The sequence below is a fragment of the Podarcis melisellensis genome (genome assembly GCF_964234715.1).
Source record: "Podarcis melisellensis genome assembly, chromosome: 6".
NCBI lineage: Eukaryota > Metazoa > Chordata > Lepidosauria > Squamata > Lacertidae > Podarcis > Podarcis melisellensis.
Genome location: NC_138538.1, coordinates 90,965,237 through 90,985,724, shown reverse-complemented (window position 1 = coordinate 90,985,724; position 20,488 = coordinate 90,965,237). Strand labels below are relative to the sequence as shown.

Genomic DNA, 20,488 nt, shown 5'->3' with positions numbered 1-20,488 from the left:
AACAGACAGTTCGATACATTTTGGAATCTGTTAACAATTCTATATCCCACCATCAACAACCTTCCCTGACCCACAATGTTCTCCATATTACAAAAGATGCAAGTGAGGCTTGGTAAGGCCATTCCAGGGTCAGGTACAGTTTGTCCTCTTCTCACCACCATCTGTGCAATAAATTTTTTCCATTGCTCACTCTGAGAAAGAGGAAAACTACAGCCTTGCAATCCAGCACCTTCCAGGTTAACAGGATGCCTCTTTGCAGAGGTTACAATCAGTTGTGTAGATCATTTGCAAGAGATTTGCAACCATGTTGTGCCCATCCAGTTTACATTCACAGATTCAGTCCCAAAGCATGAGGTTGATTACAATTAGTATACTGATCTTCCCACACGCCCCCCTTAGAAGAAAGTACACGTATTTCCCAAAGACAACAGGATTTATTTGATAAAATTCTCAAATTAGATTCTGAAGATGGAGGTGTGTTTTTTTTTGGGGGGGGGGGGTCTTTTTAAACAAGCAGCAGAAAAGGACACAATGCAATGAAAATTCTTTGGGTGGATTCCGGCCATCTTATAATGACAATTACAGTGCCATCATAGACAATTTAAAAACAAAAGCAAAAAACTTTTTGGAATGGATGAGTCTACCATGTTAACACTGATTTAGCAATACTACAATTTGCGAATATAGTTTGTAATGTTCTAGGAACAGAAATCTCCCTCACACCTCTATCTAGAACCTGCAAGTGAGTAGCCTCTAAAAGCAGTGTGTTTGTTAAGGGTACTTATCAGACTCCTTCAGAGTTTACACAGGGTGTTGATCCAAATTCAGATGCTCATATTTCCTCCAAAAGTGGATACTGTTTCAGTGAATTTTTAAAGTTTTGAACTAGATTAAATACTGTTCTTGACGTTTGGCATCTTGAAACTACTGTTCATAATATTCAGTCCAGGTGGCACTTCCCCCAAAATCCACAAAAATTATCAATGACACACCCACCTTAGTCAAATAAACATGGAAGACATGGCTTAGCTAAATGGCAATACACTTGGGTCATATCAAAGTACTGATTAAGCTGTTTTCTGCAGTATAAATCAGAATTACGTTTCTTTTTATTTTTTGCTGCAGTTAGATGACATGAGAAAAGCTGCCAGCACCTAGAATTTACTAGGGCACCAAATTTAGGACAATACAAAGGACAGCAGCTCAAGAACACAAAAAAACTTGCATTTCCCCTATGTGCCTACACTAGTGTATAGCCCCCCCCCACTCCTTTGCACTCTTAGAACATGTCAGAAATGCCCTTTGGGGCGGCTGAGAGAAAAGCTCCAGATTATAGACTACACAGTGAGCAGTCAGCAATATAGGGGTATTGTTTTTCACAATGACACAGTCCCTCCTTCTGTAGCTCTAAGCACACCACCCACCCAAGCCTGTCTCACAAAGTAAACCAGTGTTTTCAGTGGAGCAGCATGATCATTTCAAGCCAACACACTCTTTAGGTTCTTCAACACAAACTGCATTTGCCCTCCAAATCGCTGCAGTGAGGAATGCAAGAAACCCAAAACTGGACATGTAGCAAAGGCCACCATTTCGCTGCTTATAAAACATTTAATCCACATAGCACTGTGAGGATCCCCCTGATCAAAACTGGCAGCCTATTGTTAAAGCTCCTCAGCCCTATGCCTCAATTCCAATCCACATTGGGGCTCGACAGATGCTATTTATTTTCAAAAGAACTAATTGCATAAACAGCATCAGGTCCGCTTGGGTCCTTAGCTAGAGAGCAGGAACCCCTGAAGACACTGGTTCTGGTTAAAATGGGAATGATACAGCCCTTAGCAGCAGACACCACCCACTTTTGCCATAGCTAAAGACAGTTTCCCTTTAAAAAGTCTGCAGTCGTTTTAACACACTAGCCCAACTTGTTGCCATTGTTTCAAAGAAAAGCATCTTCTGGCCTTGACGCGGAGGGATATCCCAAAGGGTGTCAGACCTTAAGATGGCAAGTCCAGGAACGCGGTTTCACATAGTCAAGGAAAGTGGGCTATAAAACACAAGAGGAACAGTAATGTTAGTCAGGAAATGCTGGGCACTTTCACTTCTGTAGAGTTATCCGTCAGCCATGTGAACAAATGCCAGTGATGAAACCAAAGTGTTTTCCTTTGCTGTCTCTCAAGCTGGGCGGCCACCCAACTTGCAACAGCCAATCTAGGCAATTAGAAGTGGTGTGTGTGTGTGTGTGTGTGTGTGTGTGTGTGTGTGTGTGTGTGAAGGCTTGCCCTTCCCAGTAAGACCCCTCTTCAGGGCAGCTTCTTTAACTCTTTAACTCTCTGAATAGCAGGTCTTCCAGGTCAAGCAGAACTGCTGTCTGCAATCCTGAAACTACAATCCTACTTGGCTCCAGCTACTATGAGTCCAAGAACCAGCCCCAGGGGGCTATGCATATGCATGTGGGCTGATTTGGCACTACATATTAAATAGGGAAAGGTAGTGGGCACTGCATATTAAATGCGGCAAAGATGTAGTGAATTCTCTTTGTTTGAACCCAGGAGATCCAAAGGTGGCAGTTGAATCAGAGAACACAGCAAGTAGAATGAAGAAACCACTGTGCTCCACTAAGGCCTCTCACTCTTTTCCATCACCTTCCTCTCCCTCCCTTCTTTACTGCCCCCTTCCATCCTCTAAGAACCTTTGGCTTTCATCTCTCCAGAAGGGCAGAAACTAGCTCAGAAATTTACAGTATTCATATAAAAAGACATGGAGGAAGTTTCAAAGGTTTTTTCCCCTGACCCTGCTGCTTGTTATTCTTGTTAGAAAGAAACCTCTACAGTAGCTATTCTGGGCAGAATGCAACCTTCTAAAAAACTGGTTTTCGAATTTTACTTTCACATCTTAGGCCTTGAATAAATAGTCCAGAATAGCAGCTCAGCTCTGTTCCTCTTATTTCCAATGACAAGTGGGATACTCACATTTTTCAAAGGGCAGTGCTTATAAGCATTCCATTCCAGGCTGTAGAGGTAAAGTATCAAAGTTATACCAAGCGCAAGCGTAAGCCACAGGAGCACATTCCAAATGGGGCCCTTCCGACGGTCGCTGAGAATGAAGTTGAAAAACGCTGACGGAAGGAAATTAAAATGCACTCAAAATTCATGTTATGGACACCAGCAGCATTCTTTCCTTGATCCCCAGTTAGCAAAGTGTCCGTATCAGTATGACACATTTACCTCTTTCCATGGAAATAAATGGCTCTCAACTGTTTTTTGGAGTTACAGTGGAAAAGAGACAGGGCTTTCCCTTTAAATCACACAGAAAAATCAGTGGGCCACCTGCTCATATGAAACAAAGTTGGCTATATGATGGGAGAAATACTTGTCCACCATGACAGATGGTTGATACTGCCAGTGTCAAGCAGGGGGAAAGGGCACCTCTTTTCAGGTTGCAAGCTGAAGACCTCCAAAGCAAGGATCATCTCCCAAGTCTTTGAGAAAGCCGCATATTAGAGTTTGGAGCATTATCAGAACTTATTCCTCAGCCAAGCCAAGGAAGTCCTCCCTCCTACTCTGGCCATGATCAGTCTCAAAGAATGGAGATTTAACTAGGGTCAGGAGAGGCTTCTAGGTTTAGAGGGAGCAAATGGTAAGCCCCTTGCATCTTAGAACATTAAGTACAGATGGCAACTAAAAGCTAATCCCCAGAATTTACAGAAACCGCTGCTTGCTTGAAGGTATATTTGGTAAGGTAAACTAAAGGGACTCCTGACTGTTAGGTCCAGTCACGGACGACTCTGGGGTTGCGCGCTCATCCTGCTCTATAGGCCGAGGGAGCTGGCATACAGCTTCCGGGTCATGTGGCCAGCTTGACTAAGCCGCTTCTAGCGAACCAGAGCAGCGCACAGAAACACTGTTTACCTTACCTATTTATCTACTTGCACTTTGATGTGCTTTCGAATGGCTAGGTTGGCAGGAGCAGGGACAGAGCAACGGGAGCTCACCCCTTCGCGGGGATTCGAACTGCCGACCTTCTGATCAGCAAGCCCTAGGCTGTGTGATTTAGACCACAGCGCCACCCGCATCCCCTGTTATATTTGGTACTTACTTCCAAAACCCATGTAGAAGAAGAACAATACTGGATAGAAGAAACCAAAGCTCATCCCCAGGATGTATTCATGCACAACAGCAGAAAAAGTGAAGACTGACAGCATAGCGACTGCTTTGAATTTCTTCCCAAATAACTGGTGGTGAGAGAGAGACACAGACAAACAAGGGGAAGGGTGACTCTCTGATAGGTGAATGTATCAGAGGAGATCCAATTTTCAAAAACAACAGTGAACAGCTTGTGATAACCACCCTTAAATTGCCCATTCACATTTACTGCACAGGGAGGGTTGTCTCCAGTGGTGGCCTTGCTTTGTCACAAGGACTTCTACTTGCACAAGGCAGGGCAGCTCATTTTTGCTGATCCCTCCTACTCAATGCAGCCCCACAAACACTTAACGCGAGAGCTGGAACAGTGTGGGATATGGCATAGAGGGGTGAAATTGGTGGTAGACTGGGGGGGGGGGGAGTGACTTCCCAAATACTGGATACAAACCAGACTGCATAAGTACAAGCTTCTCTCTTTCCACCTTCTGTCAGATCTCTGTATGGGTAAAGTGACTAGGTATTTTACATGTTGTGTAATTCACCTTTACATTAAAACTTTACTAAAATCATTTTGTGGGGGAAATGTAAAGATCTCTGCCATTCCTTAAAAAAATGACTTTCTATTAGAAAGCAAGGGGATGCGTTAAACGATGGTTGCTTACCCAAAGGAAATCTTTGTATGCATAGTAATACAGCCAGTCATGCACCACCACATTCCAGGTTCGGAAATACCTTGCATAAGATGTAGAATTCCACCAGTCCTGCAAGAGAGGATCAGGGAAGTAAAAAGAGCAGAGACCTTAGAGACAGTGTTTAAAACTGCAGAATCAAAGTGCCAAGTGCATTCCTGCTATTCAAGTGTTTAGAGCATGTCAGTGTTTGTAAAAAGCAAAAAAAGGTTCTGACCTCCCTTTGTTGCCTCAGCCTGGTCCTCGGACCCTTGTCAGCATAAAAGAGTCCACGAGAAAAGTATCCTTGCAGAGTACTTTCTGCTTTTATTCTTAAAAGTCTTTCTGCAAAAGCGACTGACCAAATGTACACACATCAACACTACCAGCTTTCACTAACTAACTAACTAACTAACCAACCAACCCAACACCAAACTAACATTTCTCACTCTCTCTATACAACTCAGTGCAGGCCGCTAACTCATGCTGACCCAGCTTTTTTAAGCATTAAAGAAACAGCGGCCAATTTTTAGCCGTGACACCCCTTCTGTTTCTTAAATGCAAAAAGCCCCAACAGAAACAATACATACATACATTATATACATAAACCCAGTTTTGTCATCAATTCATTATGACATGTTGCTGGCAAAGGCTTGGTAAATAAATCAGCAATATTATGTTGTGATTGACAATACTTCAGTTTGATTAACTCATTCTGTACACAATCTCTAACATTTCCATGACGGATAGCAATATGTTTTGATGTGGATTTCATTATTTCTGAGCCTACTAATGCAATGCACGATTGGCTATCTTCATACACTTGGATAGGCAAATCTACTTTGCAATCTAGATCTTTTAGTATCTATATAAACCACATGATTTCATTGCATGCTAGCGACAGGCTCCCATATTCTGCCTCACAGGATGAGGTCGCAACAAATCCTTGTTTCTTTGACCTCCATCCAATTATGGAATTGGCAAACATCATAACCATTCCACTAGTAGATTTTCTAATAGCTACACAGCTTCCCCCCCAGATACTTCTAGTTTTTCATCTTGTGTACTAGATATCTTCAAACATACATTTAATGTCCCCTTTCGATGTCTGATAAGCCTTTTCAAAGCACACCAATCGGCAGTACTGGGTTTAGATACATGTTGGCTCAGAACATTTGTTGCACATGCAATTTCTGGCCTTGACCACTGGCTTAAATACAACAGTGATCCTATTTTTGAGTGATACAACTCAGGCTGATCAAATTCATCATCACACACTGTCTTTGGGAAATCTGGTGTCATGGGAGTCTGAACTGGCTTGCAGTTTTCCATGCCAAACTGCTCTAGCAAATGAAGAATTTTCTCTTTCTGGCTCAATAGAAAGCTTCCATCAGCTTCATGCCTTACTTCTACTCCCAAGTAATTGCTTACAGGCCCTAAGGCTTTTAGCTTAAACCTCTTTTCCAGTTGATGTGTGAGCTTCTGGATTTATAAACCCTTCAGTCTTCTGTGGAAAAGGACCTATCACGTCACAATGGACAAGTTCTAAAACCTCTTTAGATACTCTGTCACTTTTAGAAGCCACAGGCTTCCTCTTAGATTTGGCCATTTTACATACATTGCAATCTAGGAAACAGTTACAGTTATTTACTTTTAGGTTCTTGCACACCTTTTGCATCTCTGAAAGCACACGGAAATTTGTGTGACCCAGTTTCCAGTGCAGTTCATGTACACACCCTTATGAACTGGCAAATTATCCTGAACCACCTGGGCTGCTTTAAGAGGCTTGTCCTGCATTACATATAACCCATTTTCCATCTTTGCGTGGCCACATACCTGAGTTCCATTCTTTATCAGACAACCATCCTGCTTCAACTTAACACTATACCCTGCTTTAATCAAACAGCTTACAGACAGTAAGCGACTGACCAACTGTACACACATCAACACTACCAGCTTTCACTAACCAACCAACCAACCCAACACCAAACTAACATTTCTCACTCTCTATATACAACTCGGTGCAGGCCGCTGACTCATGCTGACCCAGCTTTTTTAAGCATTAAAGAAACAGTGGCCAATTTTTAGCCGTGACAGAGCAATTAGCAATACAATCTCTATGAACATCTGGTGTACTGTTGCAATGTATAACTGAAATTCCCCAAGAGCTCATTTGCAGGCATTAAATCCTAACCTCCTCCTTCCCAAACAGCCACCCTGAGAATAAGTCACTGGTGTCCCAGTATTTGTAGCTACACTAGGTCTCCAAGGCTCAGATCCAAAATGATCAGAGCTAAATCAAATGTGACATTTTCTCTACATGAACAGTAATTCAATGTAGGTGGGGGCAACCTGCAAACCACATTCAGAAAAGAGAAATATAGAAGGTAGCTGAAATTCAGAGGCCTTTTCTATCACTGTCCTCTAAACTGCTCAAACTAATCATTAATGGCCCCAAGCGGAAGCAGTAGCAGGATCAGAACACACATTTGTATGATCCCTTGGCATTATTCATTTATTTAACAACATGTCTATATATACTGCTTGACTACAAATAGAACCTCTGAGCACTATACATAAGGGATTAAAATTGCCAATAACAGTTTAAAACATCAGATAAAATCAGCAGATAAGCTAAAACATATTAAGACACATTTCAATTTCTACATGTCTGGATAGGCAAAATGTTTTTAGCAGGTGCCAAAAGGAATATAGCAACACTTTATTGCGGATGTTTAAAGGCACCAGTATAAAGGAAAATATAATGAAAACGCTGTATAGATCGTTGTACAATGTTTGGATAAAATACAAAGATCTTTTAGAAAGGAAGACGCCCAGATGGCTTTCACCAATGGAGGCGAAGGCCCAGAAAAAGTTAAACATGGAAATCAAATGGTTGAGATACTCAGATTTATTATTGGAGGATAATGAAGGATACAAACTAAAACCATTTGATCAAGTTACAGATAAGTTAAATTGGCTACACTACCTCCAGATTAATGAATTGTATAAACTAGATAAGAAAAATGGTTTTGCTTCTGAAAAATCCAACTTGGAGATGGAGTTGCTGGAATCTAAAGTTAAAAATCTGTCTAAAATGCTGGAATAATACCTTCAATATAAAATAGCAGAGATACGAGAATAATATACGCGATAAGAATGTGATGTATATACCAACTATCAGGAGAGAGGGAAGTAAAGACTCGGGGGAGTCAAAGGGACTTTGTTGTTTAGTCGTTTAGTCGTGTCCGACTCATCGTGACCCCATGGACCAGAGCACGCCAGGCACTGCTGTCTTCCACTGCCTCCCGCAGTTCGGTCAAACTCATGCTGGTAGCTTCAATAACACTATCCAACTATCTCATCCTCTGCCGTCCCCTTCTCCTTGTGCCCTCCATCTTTCCCAACATCCGGCTCTTTTCCAGGGAGTCTTCTCTTCTCATGAGGTGGCCAAAGTATTGGAGCCTCAGCTTCACAATCTGTCCTTCCAGTGAGCACTCAGGGCTGATTTCCTTCAGAATGGAGAGGGCTGATCTTCTTGCAGTCCATGGGACTCTCAAGAGTCTCCTGCAGTGCCATAATTCAAAAGCATGAATTCTTCGGCGATCAGCCTTCTTTATGGTCCAGCTTTCACTTCCATACATCACTACTGGGAAAACCATAGCTTTTACTATACGGACCTTTGTTGGCAAGGTGATGTCTCTACTTTTTAAGATGCTGTCTAGGTTTGTCATTGCTTTTCTCCCAAAAAACAGGCGTCTTTTCATTTCGCGGCTGCTATCACCATCTGCAGTGATCATGGAGCCCAAGAAAGTAAAATCTCTCATTGCCTCCATTTCTTCCCCTTCTATTTGCCAGGAGGTGATGGGCCCAGTGGCCATGATCTTCGTTTTTTTGATGCTGAGCTTCAGACCATATTTTGCGCCCTCCTCTTTCACCCTCATTAAAAGGCTCTTTAATTCCTCCTCACTTTCTGCCATCAAGGTTGTGTCATCTGCATATCTGAGGTTGTTGATATTTTTCCGGCGATCTTAATTCCAGCTTGGGATTCATCCAGCCCAGCCTTTCGCATGATGAATTCTGCATATAAGTTAAATAAGCAGGGGGACAATATACAGCCTTGCTGTACTCCTTTCCCAATTTTGAACCAATCAGGTGTTCCATATCCAGTTCTAACTGTAGCTTCTTGTCCCACATAGAGATTTCTCAGGAGACAGATGAGGTGATCAGGCACTCCCATTTCTTTAAGAACTTGCCATAGTTTGCTGTGGTCGACACAGTCAAAGGCTTTTGCATAGTCAATGAAGCAGAAGTAGATGTCTTTCTGGAACTCTCTAGCTTTCTCCATAATCCAGCGCATGTTTGCAATTTGGTCTCTAGTTCCTCTGCCTCTTCTAAATCCAGCTTGAACTTCTGGGAGTTCTCGGTCCACATACTGCTTGAGCCTTCCTTGTAGAATTTTAAGCATAACCTTGCTAGCGTGTGAAATGAGTGCAATTGTGCGGTAGTTGGAGCATTCTTTGGCACTGCCCTTCTTTGGGATTGGGATGTAGACTGATCTTCTCCAATCCTCTGGCCACTGCTGAGTTTTCCAAACTTGCTGGCATATTGAGTGTAGCACCTTAACAGCATCATCTTTTAAAATTTTAAATAGTTCAGCTGGAATACTATCAAATACCATCACTTCCACTGGCCTTGTTATTTGCAGTGCTTTCTAAGGCCCATTTGACGTCACTCTCCAGGATGTCTGGCTCAAGGTCAGCAACCACACTATCTGAGGTGTACGAGCCATCCATATCTTTCTGGTATAATTCCTGTGTATTCTTGCCACCTCTTCTTGATGTCTTCTGCTTCTGTTAGGTCCTTGCCACTTTGTCAAAGGTACTATATTGTGATAATTAGAATTGTTGGGAAAAGATTATATGAAGAAAATAATAAAAATTTATCTGAAAAAAAATCTGTCTAAAATGTATAAGTTACTGTTGGAGTGGCATACAAAGGATGAACAAGTTAAATCAGTAATGATAGATTGGGCAAGAGATGTAGGACATAACATAATGTTTGAGGATTGGGAAAGATTGTGGAAGAAAGGGGTTAAGTTCACTGCATGTACAATGTTAAAGGAGAATATAATGAAAATGATGTGTAGATGGTATTCGACCCCTGTTAAATTAGCAAAGATATATCATAATTGTGATAATTTATGTTGGAAATGTAAAGAAAAAAAAGGAACTTATTATCACATGTGGTGGACCTGCCCCAAGGTGAAAGACTTCTGGGAAAAGATTTATAATGAATTGGGGAAAAAATGTTGAAATATACATTTATAAAGAAACCAGAGGCCTTTCTTCTTGGAATAACAGGTTTGGAATTGCCTAAGAAAGATGTTAAATTATTTTTGTATGCCACAACTGCCACTTGAATTTTATTAGTGAAAAACTGAAAACGCAAGAATTACCTACGGTGGAAGAATGGCAGATGAGGAGTTTTCGGAGCTAGCCGACCTAACTAGAAGAGTCCATGACCAGGAGGAGGTGTATCAGGAAGAATGGACAAAATTTAATGATTATTTAGTTAAATATTTAAAATTAAATTCATTAGAAATAGCTTGCAGATATTTAATTGGCTTAGGATTTCATATAAGTTAAGTGATGAATCAATATGTTTAATTTTAAAACAATTAACAATGTTAATAAGTGTAATTTTAATAAGATTATGATCCATGTTTATTTGTTTAGTTTATAATTTTGTGAAAATCAATAATTTTTTTAATTAAAAAAATAAAATAAAGGCGCCAGTATATGCCAACACTAAAAGAAGGCTGCAGGTGAGTTCTGCTATTATAGAGTGGACATACTTTTCTTCCTTGACGCCATACCCAAAACTATTTACATTTGTTTAAAAGTCACAGCAAGGTTAAAATTCTATCCAAAAAGCCCAGTAACACAACACATAGCAACAAATCAGGAATGTCAACAGAAAAAAAGGCACAGGCTCCCTTTTTAACCAGAGGTAAAGGAATGTATTAACAGGTTGTCCAGAAAACTGATGGTATCTGATCGGCCTCTCTAGGCAGGAGGAACCTCATCAATGGCAAAATCACACACACACACACACACACACACACACACACATTTCTATCAAAGGGAGGGTTCCACGAACCAATGTACACTCTAAAACTGATAGCAAATACTTCTTTGTGTGTTGTGTTTTGTGCATGTGTGTGTGTGAGAGAGAGATATCATGAGCCTTGCACATCAATTACCTTGTAGAACATTCTGTCAGCAAAGCGCAGCATCTCAGCAAAAGCATTCTGCCAGCAGTGAAGGACTAAATAATATAAGATTAATGTCACCAATGTACCTGTGGAGCAATGAAGAAAACATGTATTTCAGGCTAATTTATTTCATTCATGTGGAGGGGGAAATGGCTTGCCCTCCCCCCTCTGTATTGCTCCCCAAGTTTCCATAATAGCAAACACTTGAAATAGAAGCAATGAAAGTATTGATTGACCTTGCTTAGGACAAAATCTGAGGATGTTTGCTCTTGGCCATTTGCTAATACAGTGTTGGGCAAAGGTTTGTTGATCTTATGCCACATATACTGTACTGCAAAAGCTCTGTGAGGGGCAAATGGCAACAGATGAGCTAGCAAGGATAAGAAATGGGCCTAGCAATAAAGATCATTAAAGATTGTTAATGTGTAAATGTAAAGCTATGTATTTTAGTTGCTTTGGTCATATTTGCTAAAGTATTAGTTAGCTTGAACCTTTATATATATAAATAGAAGACGTATAATGTTGTGCTTCTCTTTTCAGGCCACGAACTGAGCAAGCAGACTTTCCCATCTCTCGGGGGGCGGGGGGGACTCCATGAGGAATTTAAAAGATAAAAAAGGAGTTTACCAAAAACAAACAAGCAAACAAACACTGGAGACTTTCTGTCAGGGATTATATGGTTAGAAATTCCAAAAAAGGATGGTTAAGTTGTTTATGTATTTAACTACAGCTAGGTTTTCAGCTAAGAGCAACAGAAAAAATTAGAGACTATTGTGTTATGATTATGATAAATGAGTGACAATAGGCTGCAGCAAAGGGGGAGGGGATAAGGAAAGCAAATGAAAAAAAGACAAAAATTAAATACCATCACAAATTTAGAAGTGGAAGGAAAGAACATACATAACCCAATTGAGATTAGAAATTGCTTCCAGAGGTACTTTAAACAACTATATTCACAAGGGCCACAGAAAGAAATGGACATAGACCGATTTTTGAAGACAAATGGATTACAAAAAATCTCTCAAGAAAGTAAAGCAAACATGGCGGCGAAGGTAGTTTCCGGGTAATTTCGCTTACCCTTATCAAAGTTTTAAGTGGTTTTAAGCGGTTTTTATCCTCCCTTGTTTTTATCCGTGAGTTTTAATGATCTGCTGGCTGTGCTGGCTGTCTTTTAGTATCTTTTAGTATCCCGCTACTTGTTTTATCTTTGTTTTCTTTTTATCTGGGTTGCTCCGACGCCCAGACTTGCTGCCACGGCTGCCGCCGCCTCCCTAACTGGGAGAGATAAGTGAAAGGTTCTCCTGGGCATAAATCCTCTGCCCTGTCGACCAGCTCTTTCCTTTAGCTTTTAGTTTATTGCATACTACGAAGTGAATTTTGCCCGACTGCTGGAACCGAGCTTTCTCGAAAACCCTAGGAACAAGGAAGAGGGGAAGGAAGAGGCTTGAACTGACTGCCTTACTGTGAGTAATTTTATGGCACCACTCTCCTGGAAGTGGTAGTATTCTTGTGAGGAAGACTAAAGGATTTAAGGAGCTCCCCAGCACAGTGCCCACGACAGTTCTCCTGCAAAATTGATTTATGGGTCATGGAAAACGTCCAAGAGACTCTGACGAGGCATTATCCTCTCCGAGGCCTAAGCAATTAAGAAAGGGCTCACCTAAAGGAGGGAGAGGCCCCGAGGAATGTACCTACTCAATAGCAACTCAAAATCGTTTCGATCCTCTAACTGCACTTCAAACAACATCAGAAGATGAGGCCCCTGAGACGTTACAAATTGGAAACGCTAATGGTAACACAAATGGGGATGGTCCCTATCCGAAGGAGGAGTTGGTAGCTGAATCGGACTGCACAGGATGCGAGCAACTCCATCTAATAATTAGAACTCTAAACTGTATATTTAAGAGAATTGACGGCCTATCCCTTCAGCTGCATAGCCTTCAGCAAAAACTGGATGACCTGCCGGCACAGACAGCCCAAGATGGGGCAGTAGATGTTCCATTGCGCCGGCAGAAAGCTCCACCAAACACTGATCGTATGAAGAACTGCAAATACAATCTCAATCCCGCACTGAATCGCCAATCCCTGATTCTACATCCAAGGAAGATTTCCTTAACCTTCCGGGAAAGGGACCTAAGTTGGACAACGCTACATGGGACTAAAGAGCACCTCAGATGGCTTCTAAAACTCGAGGCATCACAAATAGATCTTTGTGCTGTGCTTCCCTTAGTCCGCCAGAACAGATATCAGAGAATGATGCTGGCTTTCCACTCTGCAAAAATCCCCTCTCTTATTATTAAGCAAAAAGTTTTTTTGAATAATCTTGGTATTTTTCCAACGAGAGTTTTCATGGATTCCAAAATTAGACCCCTCCTATCAGAGGGATTAACCAAGGAGACGGTACAACCCTCCCGCCCTGAACCACAAAAGAGGGCTGAGCTGTACACCCCATGTCTGGGCCAGTCTCATAGTACCCCCACTCCTACAACTAAACACTACGAGTGTGCCAGTAACTCTTTGACACCCCAGGAGGAAAGAGAGCTTATCGCCTCCTTTGGAGAGTTACCAGCGATGGAGCAACAAGAAATTATAAATAGACTGGATTTACTTAAACTTCAGCTCCTAAGGATCGCCTGCAACGGAGTTCCTACGAATGATACCCACTCTAATTTAGCAGTGCCATGCCCAATGGAGGTGGAAACAACAATTCCCCAATACCCAGCATATAAGGTGCCTTCTGCAGTGGATGGGAAGGTCCCACTGCTGGAGGCAGACTCTTCTCCTCCCCTTCACGCTGGTAACTCACCCCTGCTTTTAATAGACTTATCTGTTCCCTCCGTGAATAACCAATCCAAGAATGGAACTCAGGATAACACCCCCCTGGATAAATCGTTGTCCCTTCACCCCTCCATGCCGGACTTGGAATCAACATACATCGAAGACCATCCACGTCCTGAGACGGCAGTGGCCACCTCAGGCCAGGCTTCTCCACCAAAAATCCAACAATCATGTGAGGAAGACACCACAATGCCGAGAGTCACCACAGAGTGGACTGAAGACCCAGCAGGACATATAAACCAAATGATCACAAGTGGATCGGTTAGATCCCCAAAGAGGACGGACCCAGTGGACCTGGCAGGACCCTCTTCAGGGCCTAGTTGGGCCCGACAGCTAAAAACGTCAAATATTATCTCTATTCACAATAGCTCAAGAGGCACACCTGCGCCAAAAGGAGAGAAGTCATCTACCATTAGTCAAAGGAAAATTACTGACTTCTTTAAATTTGACAACCCACCAAGATCAGCGTTCCCCTCTTCTCCATTGTGACTACCCAAACCTCAGTCAAATCTTCCCCCGTTCTCCCTTCTAAGCTGGAATATAGCAGGTTGGAAGGGGAAAAAATCTGACCCGGACTTTGTAAAACTAATAAACTCACACCAAGTAATTCTCTTGCAGGAAACATGGGAAGAGGGGAGAGTAGATATTAATGGTTTTGATGTTACATCATTACCGGCATGCCCGTCTACTAAAGGAGGCCGGCCTAGTGGAGGATTAGTTATAGCAATTTCCTTGAAAATACAGGCAAAACTCACGCTTGTAAACGCTTCCACCTTTGCAATTACAGCCCTGGTTACGGGGAAAAACTTTGAACTTGTTATAACAAATGTTTATCTTCCTCCTGGAGGCAACATTGCAGACTTATACAATAAATGGGGAATCTTGGAGGAACATCTTACTCTTTGTCACTCCAAATACCCCAATATACCCAATGTTATAGCAGGGGATTTCAATGCTCGCATTGCAACCAACTGGGAGTCTTTAATCAAAGCCAAATGGTGGATAAGCCCAGAATTCATTAATGACCTCTCCCTCCATAATCAAAGACTTTCCAAAGACAAAAGGGTAAATGAAGCAGGAACCCTTCTTTACCAATTGGTACTACGTCTAAACCTAGTGATTCTAAACGGGAATTGCCCGCCTGACGTACCAGGTGAGTTTACACACATAAGCTCCTCTGCAAACAGTGTCCTGGATTATATGTTAGTATCTCATGATATATTCCCCAAATTTTCCCATTTTAAAGTTGAAAATATTCAATTGAGCGACCACCTACCGTTGGTTGCCATAATGACTATAGACTGGACCCCAGATGGAGACAGACACCCAACACATCTGATTACGAACTCAGTATTGCAAATCAAAAGTGTCAAATGGTCCGAACTACAGGCCCAAAAATACTCAGCATATTTTCAACAAGGACTAAAACAAGCATATTCAGGCTTAATCGAGGATTATGATGATTATGACCAAACTCTAAGACTATTCTCGAATTTGTCGGAAGATCTAACGTCTTTTTTCTCTGTCCCGACGCATAAAATAAACCGAACACAAAGGAAGATAGGTGCATTGTGGTTTAACAGTGCTTGTAAACAGGCTAGACAACTTCTTGGTAACATCTACAAAGAGTATAAAGCCTCCGGGGCAACGGTCTTGCCAAAAGAATATTTCCAAGCAAAATCGGCCTACAAGCAAATTCAAAAGGAAGCCAGACAGGAATGGCAAGCGAATCAATGGCGGGCAATCATAGAAGCCTCATCATCACGGAACTCCAGACAATTTTGGCTCCTTGTAAATAAAAGAACTAAAAGATACCCTTTGACTATTATTCCTGCCCCGGTTTGGGAATCTTACTTAAAAAATTACTTTGCCACAACTGACTGTATTGCTAACACAAGAGATGAATTCCAAGATCAGCTTCCCCTCTGGCCCCCCACCGATCCGGAAGACATCCATGATCTGATCGTTAAACTCAAAACAGGGAAAGCACCTGGGCCAGACCTGATCCCGGCAGAAGCTATAAAATACCACGCGGACTGGTGGGCCAAAGTCCTGGCGACCATCTTCGATGCCGTTAACAACTCTGGAATGATCCCGGAAGTATGGAAGGACGCTGTTATCGTTCCAATCCACAAAAAGGGCTCACCAGATGACCCGGGGAATTACAGAAATATCAGTCTGCTCTCAATAGTGGGGAAACTGTATGCCTGCTTCCTGCTGAGCAGACTTATCCAGTGGTCCGAAGAGAAAAAATTAATTGGGCCCGAACAAGCTGGATTCCGCCCAAAACAGTCAACAATTAATCATATTCTAATTTTACAGCATCTTGCCTGGAAATATTCCACCCCAAAGGGTGGCCAACTCTGTGTGGCATTCATTGACCTAAGGGCAGCATTCGATAGTATCCCCAGGAGCATCCTCTGGGAAAAACTCACCCGCTGGGGCATCGACAGAAGGCTTCTCTGGCTAATAATCAAACTCCATGAGAACTCAGCGGCTAGAGTGAGATTCACCCCGGAGGGTGATCTCACCAATTCAATTCCCATTAACAGAGGTGTCCGACAGGGTTGTATATTGGCTCCATTCCTGTTCAATTTGTTCATAAGCGACATGAGGACTCCCCTAATAGAGGCTCAAGAAAGGATTCATGCACCCCGCCTAGCACTTTATCGCTGCCCTTTGTTACTATATGTGGATGACGCAGTCATCCTTTCCTTTTCTAGAGCAGGTCTCAGAAGGGCCTTGAAAATTTTTGGATCATATTGTAACGCAAATTCCCTTACAATTAATTATGGGAAATCTAAGATACTAGTTTTCTCAAAGAGCCGGAAACTCCATAATTGGAAAATTGATGGGAGAGCCATCGAACAAGTCTATAAATTCCAATATTTGGGAGTTTGGTTACAACATAACCTTAGATGGAAGGCCCATGTAGCCTATGTTACAAATAGAGCCAAAGCTATCTCCTTGGCGATCTTGCGATTCTTCTTCACTGATGGGGCCCTTCATATCCCATCGGCGTTGAAAGTCTTCAAGGCCAAGGTGATTCCGACAATTGCTTATGCCATCTCAATTTGGGGGACTTTTGTCAATCTATCTCACCTAGAGGTTATTCAAAATCAGTTTTTAAGAGGGATATTGAAACTGCCCAACTGTGTAAGTAATACAGCGTTACGCATGGAACTTAACACTGTATCCCTGGAAAACGCTCTGTGGAAGCACATACTTTGTCATTGGTTATCTCTATGGCACAATCTCCCAAACTTGTACTTGATACAATGTATGTGGAGAGATGATTTCCAGAGCCCATGGGTAAAAAAATTACAGCTGAAAATTACAGCAATGGGAATCTCCCCATCCAAATTACTAGAGCAGGACATAGTTCCAGCTAAAAGAACAGTAACCTGTAAACTAGAGGAGATGGACTTGCAGCAGAAAATGGTCTTGGGCAACGGTACCTGCTCACCTCTAAACCTTGGTTTATTACCCCTCTTAAGGCTCCCAAACTATTTGAATTCCTTAACTTCTTCGGCTCATAGATATGCCTTTGTAAAGGCAAGATTCAACACCTTCCCATCAAACGTGCTGAGAAATAGATTCTCCAATGGACAGATATCGCTCTTATGTGATTGTAATTGTGGGGCACCGGAATCGTTGCATCACATAATTCTTGATTGTGCTTTTCACTTATCGGCCAGGAGCAAGTTTCTTGCTCAATATCTTAAGGGAATTGCCGATGATACAACTGAAGCCAAACTGAGATATCTATTAAATGATGATGACCCCCTAAGATCACTCATGGTTGCCAGATTCTTGATCAGCGTCCTATCCCTAAAGAAGAGAAACGGACTCTTGTGTGGCTCGGATAATCCCTTTAAACCATGATCTATGTTTTAGGATGTAATTAGGTATTATCACCATTGATGTCTTCTATTAATTTATGAGCAGAGGGCGATGTTTATGCTACAAATTTTGTAATGTATGATGTTGGTCTTTTGTTTTTGTTTTGCTTTGGTTCTTGTCAGTTTTTTGTAAGTTTTGGAGGTTTTAAATTTGGAGGTTCAAGTACATTATGGTGGTATGGGAAACTGTCGTGTGATGGGCCAATGGCCGTAATAAAGATCAATCCAATCCAATCAAGAAAGTAAATTAATGCTGAATTATAAAATATCTGATCAGGAAGTAGAAGGTGCCATCCAAAATATGCAATTAGGCAAGTCTCCAGGACCGGATGGGCTGACTTCCAGATATTATAGATCTTTGAAGGAGTGGCTATTACAACCCTTGAAGGAAGTCTGCAATGAAATTTTGGAAGGGAAAAGGGCACCAGAGTCGTGGAAAGAGGCGTATATCACACTTATACCGAAAACAGAGACTGAAAAGACTCAACTTAAGAACTACCATCCCATATCGTTATTAAGTGTGGATTACAAAATTTTTGCTGACATTTTGGCCAAGAGATTGAAAAAAGTATTGATGGAAGAGATTCATAAGGACCAAGCGGGCTTTCTCCCGGGAAGACATTTGTCTGACAATTTGAGGAACATAACTGACATTTTGGAAAAGCTAGAAGTGAATATAAACACTAAAGCAGTTCTGATATTTGTGGATGCAGAGAAAGCCTTTGACAACATTTCTTGGAGCTTTATGAAAAAGAACCTACAGGGTATGGGGGTAGGCCAAGGGTTTGAAAATGGTATAGGTGCAATATACTCTGAACAAAAGGCCAAATTAATTGTAAATAATGTGGTTACGGATGAATTTAAGATAGAAAAAGGGACATGACAGCGGTGCCCAATTTCCCCATTGCTTTTTATATCGGTCCTGGAGGTTTTGCTGAACATGATTAGAAGGGACCGGTTGGTTAAAGGTATACAGGTTGGAGCCAAACAGTACAAATTGAGAGCATTTGCAGATGACTTAGTATTGACGTTACAGGAGCCAGAATCTAGTACTAAAAGGGTGTTGGAATTAATTCAAGAGTTTGGTCAAGTGGCAGGATTTAAATTAAAAACTAAGGTTTTAGAGAAAAATTTAACATCGATTGAAAGAGAGAGGTTTCAGAATGAAACAGGTTTGATTGTGGTTAAGAAAGTGAAATACCTAGGGATCAACATGACAGCTAAAAACGGGAACTTATTTAAAGATAACTGAAAAATTTTGGACAGAAGTAAAAAAAGATTTAGAAATTCGGTCAAATTTGAAGCTTTCCTTGTTGGGTCCAATTGCAGTTATAAAGATGAATGTATTGCCTAGAATGTTGTTTTTGTTTCAAACATTGCAAATTGTGGACAAGATGGACTGTTTCAAGAAGTGGCAGAAAGACATTTCTAGATCTGTCTGGCAGGGCAAGAAGCCCAGAATAAAATTCAAGATATTAACTGATGCAAAGGAAAGGGGTGGATTTGCCCTGCCAGACTTTAAACTTTACTATGAATCAGCAGCATTCTGCTGGTTGAAAGACTGGCTGCTTCTTGAGAACACAGACATTTTGGACTTAGAAGGTTTTAACAATGTTTTTGGATGGCATGCATATCTATGGTATGACAAGGTTAAAGCACATAAAGCATTCAAAAACCATATTGTCAGGAAAGCATTGTTTAATGTTTGGATAAGATATAAGGATTTATTGGAAAATAAAACTCCAAGGTGGTTGTCACCAATGGAAGCAAAAGCTCAGAAAAAGCTCAATATGGAGGCCAAATGGCCGAAATATTGGGAAATTTTGGAACAAGAAGGAGATAGATTGAAACTGCAGAGTTTTGAGAAATTAAAAAACAAAGTGCGAGATTGGCTTCATTATTATCAGATAATGGAGGCATATAATTTGGACAAGAAAATTGGCTTCCAGGTGGAAAAATAAAAATTAGAAACAGAGCTGTTAGAACCTAAAACTAAGATTTTGTCAAAGATGTATAACTTGCTGTTGAAATGGAACACTCAGGATGAAACGGTGAAATCTGCTATGATTAAATGGGCACAAGATGTTGGACATAACATTATGTTTGCTGACTGAGAACAGTTATGGACCACAGGTATGAAGTTTACGGCATGTAATGCCTTAAGAGAGAATATTATGAAAATGATTTACAGGTGGTACATGACCCCAGTCAAGCTTGCAAAAATTTATCATTTGCCCGGTAATAAATGTTGGAAATGCAAAGAAAATGAAGGCACATTCTTTCACCTTTGGTGGACGTGCCCAAGGATTAAGGCTTTCTGGGAAATGATTTATAATGAAATGAAAAAGGTATTTAAATATACCTTCCTGAAGAAACCAGAGGCCTTTCTCCTGGGCATGGTCGGCCAATTGGTTCCAAAGAAGGACAGAACTTTCTTTATGTATGCTACAACAGCAGCAAGAATACTCATTGCAAAGTGTTGGAAGACACAGGATCTACCCACTCTGGAAGAATGGCAGATGAAGGTGATGGACTATATGGGACTGGCAGAAATGACTGGCAGAATCCGAGACCAGGGAGAAGAGTCGGCAGAAGAAGACTGGAAGAAATTTAAAGACTATTTACAGAAATATTGGTCTAGAAAGGTCTAGAAGCAGGTTA

At 41.4% G+C, this 20,488-nt stretch overlaps 1 protein-coding gene across 3 annotated transcripts in view; it reads right to left on the bottom strand.

The window, feature by feature from the left end:
* Positions 1-139: 139 nt before the first annotated feature.
* The window catches only part of LOC309371658 (sterol O-acyltransferase 1-like), a 61,326-nt gene continuing 40,977 nt past the window's right edge, over positions 140-20,488 (bottom strand). For 2 of the 3 annotated variants that reach the window (XM_081914519.1, XM_081914520.1), the window contains exons 12-16: positions 11,076-11,173; positions 4,805-4,903; positions 4,096-4,231; positions 2,970-3,115; positions 843-2,044 (exon numbers count right to left, since the gene is read on the bottom strand). In XM_081914519.1, coding sequence (XP_081770645.1) covers positions 1,988-2,044; positions 2,970-3,115; positions 4,096-4,231; positions 4,805-4,903; positions 11,076-11,173 — 536 coding nt within the window. In that variant the 3' untranslated portion in view covers positions 843-1,987. Of the gene's footprint in view, positions 463-842; positions 2,045-2,969; positions 3,116-4,095; positions 4,232-4,804; positions 4,904-11,075; positions 11,174-20,488 lie in introns of those variants that run through there. The other variant, XR_014169242.1, reaches the window with a different exon arrangement.